General features: G+C 31.7%; 1 protein-coding gene across 1 annotated transcript; it reads left to right on the top strand.

Moving 5' to 3' along the window:
• Positions 1-3,998: 3,998 nt before the first annotated feature.
• Positions 3,999-4,876, top strand: LOC111394651. Its single transcript, XM_023020569.1, has one exon. It carries the CDS (start codon positions 4,263-4,265, stop codon positions 4,455-4,457), a length of 195 nt encoding a protein of 64 aa, XP_022876337.1. The 5' UTR covers positions 3,999-4,262; the 3' UTR covers positions 4,458-4,876.
• The last annotated feature ends 9,594 nt before the right edge of the window (positions 4,877-14,470 follow it).

Raw genomic sequence — 14,470 nt, 5'->3', positions numbered from 1 at the left:
AGCTCTGATACCATGAAAGAATTGTATAAAAATGGTGTTGATTTCATAAATTCCAAGACCAGAAGTACATATCCTTATATAGGAGTTTTACAGTGAAGTCTACATATTGTACAAAGAAAGAATCAAGATTAAGGGGAAAGAATTAAGGAATGACAGAGGAAAATTATGTTGTAATCAAGTCTTCCTCTAATCAAGTTATGATGTAATCAAGTAATCACGCCTCTTCTTGTATGGTATACTGCTGATTGTCAGTTTCTTTAACAGAAATAACTGCTTATATACTCAGTAGCCATAATTTCCAAGAATATTCTTCCCAAAAACCCGTCCTCAGTTCCGATTGTAGGCTGTCATGGGGCGTTTCGAATAAAAGAAGACGCCGTTTAGTTTAATGCAAAATTTGATGTAAAATTGTGTCAAATTTAACTCAAATTTTGGTACAACTTTGAATATGGCCTTAGACCAATTTGTTTTCTATAAATTTTCATACTTTTCCTTCAGAAGTTTGCCAAGAGGTATAATGATCTCTCATTGACTTTGAAAGATTGACAAATTTTGCTTTTATAGTAAAAAAATAGTAGGCTTTACTGGGGAAGGTTGACCGGTCTTTCATCTCACAATTTGAATGGAGGCCAAACAAGGGCGAAAATAATTTTGTGGTCAAATCTGCAATTTTTAAAATTTCCGTCCTCCATATATGTATTTATTAATTGACTTAAGATCCCCGGTTTATCTTGTAATTTTTAATTTAACCTTACCAATTTATTGTTTTTATTGTTTATGGTGAAAATTGAAAACTGTGACGGAATGTATTTCACGTGCTTATCTCACCCTATTTTGCTTCTAGTGATAATTAATGTTATATGAACCCTACTGAATGGTCAGTTCAATTGAAAATAGGTTTTTAAATTTGATCAAACTATATGTGCACAATTGAAAAATAAAGTCTGATCATATTTTGAAACATGCCAATTCACTTGAAAACTACGTTAACGGGAATCGGTAAAATTGGATCGCTTTCTAAGAACGAAAAGAACTATATATACATTCTAGTTCGACCCTTCCAAGTTTAGACCTTTAATTCTTTTCTAATGAATGCTTAAAACGATTTTTAAAACATTTATGGTAACTGAAATGTAAATGTTTATTTCAATAAGAAAGATAACTTAAAATACTAACACTTTCTTTTTTTTTCCCCCTCAAATCTAAGATCAACTACACAAATCTTCTCGATAACTCCGTTATGTTCATTGATGATCTACTAGAAGATCTAAAACAACCATAACACTTTCAACAAGAAGGATATTAAGATTCCGATTGGACAAAATTTCTCTCTGCCTATCTATCTAAAATCAATATTCCTTTTTAATTTAGTTAAATTTAAGACACCAATAAACTGCATGTCACCAATAGTGAGATTGAAAAACAAAATAAAAACTTTGTATACATTTGAGTGCATGTTTGGTACAGATTTTAAGTCAATTAAAATTAATTTTTTTATCGTTATTTCATTATTCCAATTGTCATTTTTGAATTTTTCTTTCACAGGTAGGACTCACTTTATTTTTAACGGTAAAAAAAAATTAATTATCAAAATCTCTACCAAATAAGCATTGAAATTGTCGATTAATTTAAGCTAGAGGTGAAAGTATTCTTAACCTTTTATTTAACCATAACTAGCATGTAATTTGGCCATTTTGTAGTAATCTTTGGACTTAGTATCAAATGATTATTTCCAGTTGACTTTGTTTTAACTTATTGAACCCTCATTTCTCCAACCAATTAAGAGTGTTATCCTTTGAACACTACTTTTCTTGTCCATTTGGTACAATTCTTATTGAACATAAATTTGTCCCACAGAAATTGCATATAAAATATTGAACATAAAAAGATAAAAAAAAATAAATTAAAATTAAAATTAGTCGTCATACCCCAGTATCATGTAATCCATTTTACTAAAGAAACTATGATAATCTTTGGCTAAACTTAGACAAGAAGTAAATTTGCTTTTAAGTAGCATGTTATCCTCCAACGTATTTGAATAGCTTATTTTTAAATAAAAAATTACTTTATTTGAACTTTCAACAATATAAAATTATTATTTCGAAAATTTATACTTTTACTTATAAGGAAATTTATGTTCCTGTTTGATTTCTATTCTTTGGCTACAAAATGAAAAATATAATCGTTATTCATCACATCAAATCACTATATTTGACTTTCTATTTTTTTTTGGGATCCCATAACAACTATATTTTTCATTCTCATGAAAATGATTACGTATATATACTTTTCAAACTTTGATACGATGCCGTGGTCAAGTGTGCACGCATAGCGGAATTGATTTGACTTTGCCAGTTTTTCAGATTCGGTTCATACTAAGAAGTAAGAAATAATGATAAGGTGATTATCTAATGGTCTCATCTTTTTCACAACTAGCTAAACATAGAAAATGACATTTTGATATAATTAATGACGATTTAAATACTTAGTCCCTATTTGATGATGATTAAAATTTTAATTTAAGTCAAAATTAATAATTGATTTCAACCACATATTTCATGAGACTCATAATTTTTTAAACACATTTTATTAAATTTTATCAAAATCTATTAAAAAATTAATTTTAATCCTAACCGAACAATGACTTATTATTGTTTTTGAAATCTCCACGCTCATTTTAAATAATAAAATTCTCTGTAAAAGTCTATTATCTTAACGAGGAATTCATTCAACGTACTCTTCCATCTCATGAATAAATGAAAATCTATTTAGGAAAAATGTCATGCAAAATAAATTTCAAAAAAGAATTTTTAAAATTCAAGAAAACGCATATGTAATAATTAGTTACCTCGATAAATGTCTTTTTAAATTTTCTCTATTATTATTTATAAATATGTGCATACATAATTATATTTTCTGCATAGAATGATGGATTGGTGTGAAGTTAATTTGTTTGTTATGTGTTTTATTGTTGACCGGCACTGCACTTGTGACACTGTTGAGATGAGCACAAAGTTGAATATTTGTGGCTGTCAAATTTGACTTCTCATTATCAATTTATTTATGCTGCCTTAAAAATTATAAGTCTGGAAATTAAAATTGTATTTCGATAGTGATTTCAAGGTCTTTAATTTGACTTTATTATGTGAGATATTGTTTATTATAACGTAAATATATATTTATGAAAATTTCCAGAAATTTAACTAATAAGTAGCTTAAAATCTTATCATCTGAGCATTGCTTAACGAAGTTGTCGATACTGATTACACCCTTCGTACTGCGTAGTGTTTACTTGCAATGTTGTTCGCTTAAATATACAAAATATACTCCAAAAAGAAGGTCAATAATAAAACGTTATACCCTCTTTCAAATGAATAACGTTATTCATCACTAGTAGGTTTATCACTCATATTTGATGAGAGTGAATCCCTGATTCATTGTCTAATAAAATTATGATTTATTTTAACTAAGTTTCTTCATATGGCCTTAAATATTTGTACACTCAATTAATTAATTAGGCTTAGTTTTCTCTTTCATTTATCCAACAAATAATATTTTTCTAAGTTGAGGTCAAGATAAGAATAAAAGTCATTGATTTGAATTTGAGCCTCCTGGGAGAAAATGGAGAAATAATAAAAAAAAAGAAATAAATCTATTCTACTCAAGAAAAATAATTTTAAAAATATAGTTTCTTATTTGACTCTCTATATAAACTGGCTTATATTCAAGTACACGTCACTATTTTGAATATTTAAAATTTAACAGAAGTCATATTAACGAAAAATTTATTATTTATTATTCACAAAATTTTAAATAGAAAGAAATTAGTTCTTTTATCCAATATTATATTTCATGCAAAATTATATTGAAAATAAATAGAGAATAATAATTGGAGTAAATTTTATTCAAACAATCACTGAAATTTAAAAATGAAAAATAGCAGCCAGCGGATACATTAGAAAATTCATCAAATACTAAACCTCGTTAGCCATTTTCCATCAGTCAATCTGAACACGAAACTGCCCATTAATTGTGTGAATTCTCTCTTCCTTGAAATCATCAAATCATTAATCTCAACAGCTGCACACATCAGATTTCAGCAGCCCCACGCAACCGACCTACCCAACCCCCTTAATTTTGAATTGAAAACCCCACAAAAGTTTCATAGTACTTATACTTGAAACCAAAGAAAAACAATCACTTTACATAGATATTCTCCTCAGATTCAAGAACCCAGTTTTTTGTGGGTTTTGAGGTGAAACATGGCTATTCAGTTGGAGAATTTGGTGCAGTCTATAAAGTCAAAGGTAAGATCCTTAAAGAAATCGAAGAAGCCTTATGTAAAAATGGACAAGAGTGCCAGTGTTAAGGTTGAAATCCGCAGCAAAAAAGCTCGACAGCTCATTGACAAGACTCTCAAGGTTGCTGATCATCCCGGAAAACGCAGTATTTTTTAAAACTTTTATATCTCTCTCTATTCTCTCTCTCTCACTCTCTATACCTACATCTATTTAAATATGAGGATCATATGATGAAGAAGCAGCAAATTTTGTGTTTTCATTTAATTAAGGAGTAGTGATGTATGGAGATGGAAACACTATCGATGGTCGGAGTCCAGTGCTTTCATTAAGTTGATGGAAGAAATAAATGATATTTGGAAATGAAAAGTTTTGTGGGATTGATATTTTGTGGTTCAATTTTCTTTGAGCATGGTTAATTGAATCTTGATTTGTTTCAAGTTAATTTTTTCTTGCACGTTTGATATGTTGCCCGTTTGTCGAAGTTTCTGTTTTTGCTTATACTTACTGTATAGAATAATGCTATTAGCACTCACTTATTACAGGAGATATGTTATTTGATGCACGATTCAATAAAATACTACCACATTAATGCATCAAAGAATCACCTGCCATGTATATATCACATAGGGCGATTATTGTGATGAGTGATTACGAATAATATTACTCTATTGTATAAGAGTTTTCTAAGTTTTCTTACAATCCGTTTGGCAGGGCTTTTACAAAATTCGAAGTTATTTATGAGTTGAATAAATTGCTTGAACATGATTGAATAATTTTCTAAAAATGAGTTAACTAGCTAGAAATGTTTTCATTGACAATTGGCTTAAGGGTTCATTTGATTCTCGAACTTGTACTTTTGTTTCTACTTTTGCTTCTACTTTTGATAAAATAGTTTTCAAAGAAAGCTACCTTTTGTTAGCTTCTCTAAAAGTACTTTCAAAAAATCATCAAAACATATTTAAAAGCAATTTCTTAATTTCAAAAATAGCTTTTGACTTATTATGCCAAACTGACCTTAATATTACATGGATTTAATAAAAAAGAAAATTGCTGTTTGTACAGCATTTGTTTGACAGTTTTTTTCACAGCTATCTCACAAAGGTGGGTCCACGATTAAAATTATGGACTCCCACCCACTTGCAAGTGTGTGTACTGTGAAAAAAATTGTGAAAATTGATGTATCTATAGCATTTTTCAATGAAAAATATTATCACCGATCTTATTTTACATTAATAATTAACAATTAATGACAGTATCGTGCATTAAAATCATTCATTAAAGTCTAAGGCAGCTAAGCATCGTGCTGTCATTAATTGTTAATCACCATTCTTGTATTTACAGTAAAAAATATTTCAAATGTTTGAAATCTTTATGTGGAGCCCTGACTATGGATGAATCATATTATTTGATAATTGTTCTTCTTACCTTATAGAAAGAGATTTTAACTTCCTAGCCTCTAAAAATCATTTGGGGCAGGTATAAAATTATGAAACTTTAATAATAATGTAAACTTAATTGTGCTTTGATGATGCGTTCATGAGTTTCGAATGTATATCCAAAAATCAAATGGAATGCCTAGAAGGAAAAATTGCAAATTTCGATTTTTGATTTGTCGTACAGTTGATTGCTAGATAATGGCAAAAATCAACATGCATGCCCACCATTTTGAAGTTAAGTCCTTTAAAATTCATTGCAAGACGCTTTTTCACGATTGTTATGTTATGATTTAATGAAAATTTGAATCACTTTTAAGTCATTGAAGAATGATTGTCTAACTATAATTAAAGCTTAGGACCAATTTGGAATTGGAATAATAAGTTGGGGGACAAGGACGTAATTTTCTCTATTTGGAATGTCCTATTTTCTTACCGTTTTCCAGATTTACTGTGTCACATTTTCTTTATGAATAGTTTATTTTGACTTTTCAAACACAACGCATTGATTAAAGGCACCAAACAAATTGTAATTATCTTGACTTTTAAAAGAGAACCTACAAATGTCATCAGACGCCATTATTTTAAGAATTATGTTACAAGTACATTAATTTTGAAATCATGATTAACAGCTCTATCACATACAAAAGGGAGGCACACGATCTTCTTCTATGGCTTTTTTATTTTATTTTATTTAATAAGCTCCACAAAATATTGCTATATATTCATTAACAAATAATTGACTTGTGGCAGAGCAAAAGATAAATTAAATGAGGATGAAGTTAGGTATTTATAGAATTTTTTTAGAAAATTATTTATTTATTTGATACACTATCCATATAATTTAAGTAGTCATAAAAGTGTGACGGGCCACATTCGATGGAATTAATACATTCTATCCCTTTTTTTTTTTTTTTTATGACGAGTGAACCCACAGCCTACCCTTCGAGTTCGCACTGGGTAAACGGAATTAATGCATTCTATTTATACCTATGGTTGAAGAAGATGAGAAATATGGAAGAATTCTTTAGAGAGGAAATTAGTTAAATCGTAGTTTTAAGATTTCATTATCATTAATCAAGTCATTACAATTTTATTTAAAAATTAGATGTTAAATAATTATAATTTTGTAAATAAATATTTTAATATATTTAAAACTGTATTATCAAATAATATATGTATTATAAGCATGTAAATTATCAAACTAATCTTGAATTTTAAGGCTAATTATCGTCATTATCTGATCTCAAGATCAAAAAATATTAGGGGAGAGAATTCATTCGTTAGTTGATGGATATTTTGCAACCACATTTAATATTTTCCTTCTCTAAACAGCCTGTTTGGAAGGGATTTTTTTATCTCAAAAAATTGATTTTTTGACCGTTATTTCACTATTCCAGTCATAATTTTTGACTTCTTCTCTCACATGTGGACCCTACTTTTATTCTAACGGTCAAAAAATCAATTCTCAAAATTCCTCCCAAACAGGCCTTAAATGAAGTTTTCTCCTTTCAAATCGAGTCATAATTTTTGCACAAATGCATTAGAGATATACGTGACAAAAGAATGTCACAAATTTTATACGATAGTGACAGTCATATAAGGTATTAAAAATAAAGGCTACAAATTGTGGGGAGATCTAAGTGCAATTCAGTTTTTCAGATGACCTAAAAATAGTGGTTGATGTCGATGACCAAAATAATTGCTTATAAAGCTTATTCATTTCTTCGTTTCACCAATAAAAGGAAAAACGGTGAAGAACTGTTGGAACAAGATGGAAATTTTATCCTGAAGAAATCACGTTGGGAAAATTGTGGCCAAATTCTTTATCTTTTTTGAAAAATTCACGCCATGGATGCACGAGATTTTGTTTTCTATTTTATGATGTGTGAGAAGATTGGAAAGTTAGATAATTAATCATCTTTTTTTTTTTTTTTTTTGGTTCCAGAAAGTGATAAGATGAGAGAAAATATCCTCAACGATCCCTTGATAAATCTCTATTTAAGTCACATTATTCTTTATATAAATTCATATATTTAAATAAAGAATTGATTTATGATCTGATTTTTGAACTTATTCTACAAATTTCATATTTTTGAAAATAAATTCTTAGAATATGGTAGTTATGATTTCTTCTCATTCTTAAATCGTCCCACTTTTCACATCATGGCTCATTTAATATAGGTATGCCATATAGTTAAGGCTGCCTCCCCCAGAGTGAGGATTGGCATGCTCAATTAGGACTGGATATAGTCCCATTCGGTTCCATTTTAACGAGAATCGAACCAAATTCAAAATTTTCAGGTATTTAGTAAGTGAAATCGTCGGGTTCAAATTTAATTATGGAGCTACTCGGGCTTGGTTCCATTGTGTTTGGTTCGGTTTTCAGGTCCTGTACTATAATTAATTTTTTTAATATTTGCAAAGCTTCTATAATTCTACCAATGACATGCTCAATTTTAACTCTTACAAAATAATGTAGTCAAATCTTATGCGTCTCTTTTTGCTGAGTTTTTCATAATTTTAATTGTTAAAATCATAAGAAGAGGAAGTTAACGAGCTCACAATAATTAAAAGATGTGTTGTTGATTTTCAATTCGATTTTTTCAGAATGGTAGAAATGACACTACAGTAGAATAACAGATTTAGGTAAAATTTATGTCAATTTGATTAAGTTGGGCTTAGAGTGAAAATCAAAAATAGGAAAATCATATTTTTAAGTTTGAGCTAAATTAACTAGTTATCAAATTTATTTAGAAAAAATAAAATAACTTGACTTATTTAAAATAAATAAATTAAAACAATTAGGAAGATTATGTTCTTATTTGGTTCTTCGATTCTTGATCTAGAATCGAGAATTGAATCGAATCTGTCGGTTCTCGATTCAAATACCCGTCGAATATTTAATTTAAAAAGAATTGCTAGGTTTAGTTCGGTTCAGGAGTTTTGCTCGGCATTATGCTCGACTATGAGAATCTTAAACATTGCACAGTGCAGTATGAGTTATTATAATTTTTAAAATATTTTTCTTTTACAAGTCAACTAATAAACTTCACAATTTAAAAGCACAAATGTTCATATAGATTATCAAGGTTGTCAAGATCGCAATCTTGAATCGAATTGAGGATGGGAAGATTCTATTAAATATTAATTATAAAATATATTAAAAAGATAAATGTCTAAAAACAATACTAACTAAAATAAAATCATAAAACAAAGGTTGAAACAACTTAATAAAGGTCCATAATAGATTTCTGGAATGTTAAGAAACCAAATAAAATAAGACTAACATGAAAATTTCATTTTAGTATAGAACCAAAATCCAAAACTTTTTTAAATGCAATATTTATATGATAAGATTTTAAAAACAATCATCATGTATGTCTACAAAAATTACACAGCTATATAAACTAGATGAACAATCACAATGTTATGAATTAAGAAAATGAAAATCAAGTCTACAAATCAATTAGGAATTCAACAGAAAAGGGGAAACAATATAAATATAAAGGGATAATTGCAGCAGCGGTCCCAAAACTTTGTTTTTTAGCAAACTTTACCTTAACTCTCAACTTGTGTTACCCACAGTTCCAAACATTTCAAAAATATGCACCTGAAATTCAAATGGATAAAACTGTTAGTTGACCAAGACAAGTGGACTTTGATTGATTTTGACCAAACTGAAATGGGTAAAATGGTAAATTTGCTATTACACACATAAAATAATTTTAAAAACTAGAAATAAAATAAAAAACAGAAAAGAAATAAAATTTAAAATCATCGTCTTCCTCATCTTACTCACTCCAAAACTAAGCTTGCTACTTCCGGCCGTCGGAAGGTCCGCAGCATTTGAGAATAATGAGGATTCATCAACAAAAGGAAGTTTTGGAACAAATGGCTTACATATTGACTGAAGAAGCAGAGAAATTGGATATCCCGTTTCAGTTCAACCCGATAGTGAGCAAACTAGAAAATTTTTTATTTTGAAAAATTGAGTGTCGAAACTAGAGAGGCTCTGGCAATTAGTTTGATTATGCAGTTGCATTCTCTTTTGGCGTCGAATTCTGAACTTAGGAAGAAGTTCCTACCATTGCCAATGAATGCAGCAAGTGCCCTCTTGCAAAGGGTCAATCAAATGAACAAAGGGGTTTACAGGATTTGATTCAAAAAGATATGGTTAATAGTCGTAGTCCAAGCAATGAATCGGCTTCTTCCTCACCATTATCTTCAATATGTTGCATAAATTTGAAAGGAACTATATTCATAAAATCCTTTCATAAAATCATAAATTCCATGTTGAAATCAAAGAGACAACAAAAAGTGCGGAAACATACCTTGATCCATGAATCTTACTGCTTTAATTGGGTTTTGATCTTCCAATTGATACGTGATTTTCCTTCCTTTTGGTTTTCTTAAAAAGTCTGAATTGATGGGGATGCAGAGATACCATAAAAAGAATCACGTTCAAATTGGGGACCGTAACCACTTTTAAAATAACTGCTATTGGCAGTTATTAACTTTAAGTTATTTCAAATCGGCCCTTCATCAATTCAAAATAACACCTTATGGTCTCTACACTTTAATCCCATAAAATTTAATACTCATTAGTCCAAAATTAAATTCAATGGATCACTTTATCGACTATATTTACTTTAAAATAGCACCACACATTCTAATAAATGTACATGTGTGGCCCCCAAAGTTGAAATTTTTTCCAACAATCTCCCACTGGGCCAAACATGTTACATTATAAATGTGCACAGACTTATGAGCTCAAAATTGTGCTATAGTTATTAAAGGTATTTCCAAACAATCTCGTCCATTAGTTACATCGATGTAGGATCAAAGCGATTTTCGTCACATTTAGCGTGACTAAATCCATCAATGGTCACGTATACCCATACAACCAAATGACATAGATCAATTATGGGAGTGTAGCATGGAAATTACATGTTATGTGATCCGAACATGTCTATTTCCAACTGGTCCAACCTTATTTCTTAAGTGAGATCAATACTGAACATAATAATAGAGTGGAATGAACTGAATACTTTATTTCTGTACAGAAAATATCCAAATACATAAATGTGTTCAAAGAACTAAAGATATATAAAGCAATAAGAATACAAACTCTCACTAAAACATGATATCCTCAAAAAGTACAACACCCATATGAGCGGTGTGCTCATGAAAGACCTTGGGTGGTAATCCCTTAGTAAGCGGATCCGCAATCATGGAGTTTGTTCCAATGTGCTCTATAGAAATCTGTCAACTCTGTACTCTTTCCTTCACAACCAGGAACTTAATGTCAATATGTTTTGATTTAGATGAGCTCCTGTTGTTGTTAGAATATAGAACTGCTGAGTTGTTGTCACAATACAACTTTAGTGGTCTTTCTATGCCATTCAGAATGCGCAGCCCAGTGACAAAATTTCGCAGCCATATTCCATGATTAGATGCCTCATAGCATGCTACAAACTCTGCTGCCATGGTAAAAGAAGCTATGAATGTCTGCTTGGTACTCTTCCAGAAAATAGCTCCTCCAGCTAGCAGATAAATATAACCTGATGTGGATCTTCTACTATCTTGGCATCCAGCAAAATCAGAATCGGAGTACCCTATGATCTCTAACTGATCTGATCTGCTATATGTGAGCATATAATCCTTTGTTCTCTTTAGATACCTTATAACCCTTTTGGCTGCCTTCCAATGATCCATCCCAGGGTTGCTTAAATATCTGCCTAGCATTCCAAGAATAAATGCTATGTCTAGGCGTGTACATACTTGAGCATACATTAGACTCCCAATAGCTAATGCATAAGGAATCTTCTGCATTTCCTTAGCTTCAAGGTCATTTTGTGAGCACTGTTTGAGACTAAATTTGTCTCCCTTAGCGACAGGGGTGTCACCTGGTTTACAGTCTTGCATGCCAAACCTCTTAAGTACTTTATCGATATAGCTCTTTTGTGACAGTCCAAGAATACCTCGAAAACGATCCCGATGTATCTGAATCCCTAATACAAAAGAGGCGTCACCAAGATCTTTCATCTCAAAATTCTTTGATAAAAATCTCTTGGTTTCGTGCAACATGCCTATATCGTTAGTGGCAAGCAGTATGTCATCAACATACAAAACCAGGAAAACATGCTTACTCCCACTAAACTTGTGATACACACAATCATCAACGACATTTACCTCAAAACCAAATGAGATAATGACCTGATGAAATTTGTGATACCATTGATGGGAAGCTTGCTTGAGCCCATAGATGGATTTCTTTAATTTGCAAACCATTTTCTTCGAGTCTCCTGACACACAGTTTTTTGGTTGCACCATATAAATTGTCTCATCAATGTCGCCATTGAAAAATGCCGTCTTGACATCCATCTGATGTAACTCAAGGTCAAAGTGCGCAACAAGTGCTATAATTGTCCTTAAAGAGTCTTTCGTTGAAACTGGAGAGAAAGTCTCTTTGAAGTCAATACCTTCCTTTTGGGTAAAGCCTTTAGCCACAAGACGAGCCTTATATCTTTCCACATTACCAATCGAATCCCTCTTGGTTTTAAAAATCCATTTACAACCAATGGGCTTCACACCTTCAGGTAATGGGACAAGATCCCAAACTTTATTGTCTTGCATAGACTTATACTCCTCATTCATGGCATCAATCCACTTTTGAGAGTTAGAACCCTGCATGGCCTGATGGAAATTGATTGGATCATATCCCACCATTCCATTATTTTCCTCATGTTCTTGGAGAAATATTATGAAATCATCTGAAATAGTGCTTTTCCTCTCTCTCGTGGATCTCCTTAATGGTATTGGCTCTTGAGGTTGTTGAGTTTGTATTTCTGGAATAATTACCTCATTTTGGATGGGAGGTACTTCAACATTGTCTGGTTGAGGTTCTGGATATGCTTCTTGATCAACAACGGGTATAGAAACCTGTACATTGTCAAAAGCAATAGTAGGAATCGAAACCGATCCTTCCTCAACTTCTTCCTCAAAGACAATGTCTCTAACCTTATTTCTCTCCCCAAACTCAACATCCTCAAAAAATGTTGCGGTTCCCGTTTCAGAAATTGACTTAAGTGTGGGATCATAAAATTTATAGCCCCTGGATCGCTCAGAATAGCCAATAAAATAGCTGCTAATTGTTTTGGAGTCCAATTTCTTTTCATGTGGCCTATAAGGCCTAGCCTCAGCTGGACATCCCCAAATGTGAAAATGCTTTAGACTAGGCTTTCTGCTTGTCCAAAGTTCATAAGGTGTTTTAGCAGCAGCCTCAGTTGGTACTCTGTTCAAAATATAAGCTGCAGTCTTTAATGCTTCTCCCCAGAGTGATTTTGGTAAGGTGGAATGACTAATCATACTCCTTACCATGTCCTTAAGAGTTCTGTTTCGTCTTTCAGCTACACCATTCATGCTAGGCGATCCTGGCATAGTGTATTGTGGGACGATTCCACATTCCTCTAGGTATTTAGCAAATAGTCCTGGACATTGTTCACCTGAACCATCATATCTGCCGTAGTACTCACCACCACGATCAGACCTAACGCTTTTATCCTTTTGTTGAGTTGATTCTCAACCTCAGCTTTAAAAGCTTTGAACACGTCCAGTGACTCAGACTTTTCATGTATGAGATATAGGTATCCATAACGTGAGTAATCGTCTATGAATGATATAAAATATTGTTGGCCATTCCAAGAAGCTGTAGGGAATGGTTCACAAATATCTGTGTGTATCAATTCTAAGATATCTGAAGTTCTTTTAGCACCTAATCTCCTTGTTTTGGTCTGTTTTCCCTTGATACACTCGATACAAACATCAAAATCGGTGAAATCAAGGGAATCCAAAATACCATCTGACACAAGTCGTTCAACTCTAGCTTTTGAGATGTGACCTAAGCGCTTGTGCCATAATGTTACAGAATTTTCTTTATTTAATTTGCGTTTAGTACCACATGAATCCACATGCAAGGTCTCATTATATGATGCAATAATATCAAGTAAATACAGGTTATCATATGCAGATAATGAACCAGTACCAATAATATTGGAATTTAAAGAAAGACTAAACTGATTGTTTCCAAATGAACAACAATAACCTAATTTGTCCAACGAAGAAATAGAAATTAAATTCCGTCTAAAAGACGGTACAACGAAAGTGTCTTTCAAATCCAAATAATAACCAGATCTTAATAACAACCTAAAAGTCCCTATTACATCAACTTCCACCGATTTGCCATTACCCACATAGATGTATCTTTCATCATCAATTGGCTTTCGGTAGTTCAGGCAGCCCTGCATAGAAACACTTATATGAGTAGTAGCACCAGAATCTATCCACTAAGTGTTTCTAGGTACTGAAGCTAAATTATCCTCAGAACAGACCAAAGTAAGAAGTGTACATTTCTTTGTATGCCATGCGTGATATTTGGCACAGTCCTTCTTCATATGTCCAGACTGTTGGCAAAAGAAACAAGTATCTTTGTCTTCCTTTCGTTTCTTTTGTGCTGGACCCTTAGGAGCAGCTTCATATTCCTTCTTCTTTTTCTTGCCCTTATCCTTGGAAGTGCTTGCCAAGTGAGCACTTTCAGTTCTTTCTTGCTTCAACCTTTCTTCCTCTTGCACACAATATGAAATGAGCTCATTTAAAGACCATTTCTCCTTCTGACAGTTATAACTGACCTTAAATCGACTGAATTGTGCAGGAAGCGAGATCAATACCAAATGA

This window comes from Olea europaea, chromosome 5 (assembly GCF_002742605.1).
Source record: "Olea europaea var. sylvestris chromosome 5, O_europaea_v1, whole genome shotgun sequence".
Taxonomy (NCBI): Eukaryota; Viridiplantae; Streptophyta; class Magnoliopsida; order Lamiales; family Oleaceae; genus Olea; species Olea europaea.
This window is presented reverse-complemented; position numbering and strand designations above follow the sequence as displayed.

What these genes read in the sequence shown, in the direction of transcription:
- LOC111394651 (XM_023020569.1), top strand. Translation starts at nt 4,263, where the DNA reads ATGGCTATTCAGTTGGAGAATTTGGTGCAGTCTATAAAGTCAAAGGTA.